The following is a 1662-nucleotide window of genomic DNA, read 5'->3' as shown; positions in this document are numbered from 1 at the left end:
GAGAGAGAGAGAGAGAGAGAGAGAGAGAGAGAGAGAGAGAGAGAGAGATAGCGAGAGAGAGAGAGAGAGAGAGAGAGAGAGAGATAGCGAGAGAGAGAGAGAGAGAGAGAGAGAGAGAGAGAGAGAGAGAGAGAGAGAGAGATAGCGAGAGAGAGAGAGAGAGAGAGAGAGAGAGAGATATTCATCATATATTCTTGTTGTTTCAATCCTGATGTAATAATGACTGTCGGTAAAAATAAACATAATGAGCATTTCTTTTTATTTTCTTCTGATTTAAAATTATAATTGCAATATTTTTAACATAATTCAGATGTAGTCTCACATATAAAGGTATTTAAGGACAATATGTACTTAACGTAAACCACATTACAGTTTTTAACCTTGTAGAAAATAATATAAAAGTTTTCTAAAACTATATGAAACAAACACGAATACTGCGTACATTTATAAACACTTGATACACGTTTTGTTTTTACATGTTTTTGTTGGTAACACTATTTTACAGTGTCATTGTTACACGTTACATGTATTTACTATAGTAATAACTATAAATGAACCCTAACCCTATAGTACATACATGTGCTTAATATTACTCAGCACTTAAATATATAATTACACATTAAAATAAAGTGTTTTTTACTTTGACTTTGATTATTTGTCCCAGACTCATTTACTTTCCTGTTCAACAGTTCTTCTGTATTAGATTCAGTCCAAACTCTCTTTTGATGAAGATTCATAAAGTGATTCAGTCAAAACTGGACATTAAAAAGCAAACGTGTAAAAACAGTGAAACTCAGGGTGACAAACGTTTATCATGAATGAAAATAACAGTCAAAGATCAACAACTGAAGAAACATGTTCAGACTGAAACAGGAACAAGCGTTTATTGACCATAAACTACAATAACATGATTAAACTGTAATAAAACATGTGAATTAACAGTGAAATACTGGAGGTGACAGTAGATTAATGTTCATTTTACAGTTATCTCTATGATTATATAGATGATGTGTTATTCATCTCACATTATTGATTATAATAATCCTGTGAGATCCAGCAGTTTTAATCAGATCATCTGAAGGATTTTAATAACACATTGTGCACAAATAAAGTGTGTGAATATCAATAACGGCGATAATGCAGTAACACACACAATCAGTTACACAACTGGAGAAATGACAATTTAGTGAGTGTGTGTGTGTGTGTGTGTGTGTGTGTGTGTGTGTGTGTGTGTGTGTGTGTGTGTGTGTCAGTCAGGGTGTGTGTGTGTGTGTGTGTGTGTGTGTGTGTGTGTGTGTGTGTGTCAGTCAGTGTGTGTTTGTTGTTTAATGTGACACAGAGACACTGAAGAGTTATAATTAAGTCCAAATCCAGCACAGAGGGGTTCAGTGAATGTGTGTGTGAATGTGTGTAAGTGTGTGAGTGTGTGTGTGTCAGAGACGCTGTAGAAGGACAGAGTGCCGGCCGACACGTCCACAAACACTCCTACTCTCTTACAGGATCCTGAACCAGCAGAAACAGCAGTGGACTTATTATTGTGACTGACAGAGAGTTCGTCATTAGAGCAGATCAGACTCCAGGACTTCTCATTCCCTCCAAACACACAGTCATCACTCCTTCCTTTCCTCTTGATTCCTTTATATGACACTGATATATCAGGAT

The 1662-nt window shown here is 35.9% G+C and overlaps 1 protein-coding gene across 1 annotated transcript in view; it reads right to left on the bottom strand.

Moving 5' to 3' along the window:
• Window positions 1-1192: 1192 nt before the first annotated feature.
• LOC307170642 (uncharacterized protein) overlaps window positions 1193-1662 on the bottom strand; it is a 67552-nt gene continuing 67082 nt past the window's right edge. Inside the window, exon 8 of the mRNA XM_079891835.1 lies at window positions 1193-1662. This exon is cut by the window's right edge and continues 198 nt beyond it. Within this exon, the coding sequence (XP_079747961.1) occupies window positions 1304-1662 (359 nt within the window). The 3' untranslated portion in view covers window positions 1193-1303.

The sequence above is a fragment of the Squalius cephalus genome, assembly GCF_949319135.1.
Source record: "Squalius cephalus genome assembly, chromosome: 1".
NCBI classification, from domain to species: domain Eukaryota; kingdom Metazoa; phylum Chordata; class Actinopteri; order Cypriniformes; family Leuciscidae; genus Squalius; species Squalius cephalus.
This window is presented reverse-complemented; position numbering and strand designations above follow the sequence as displayed.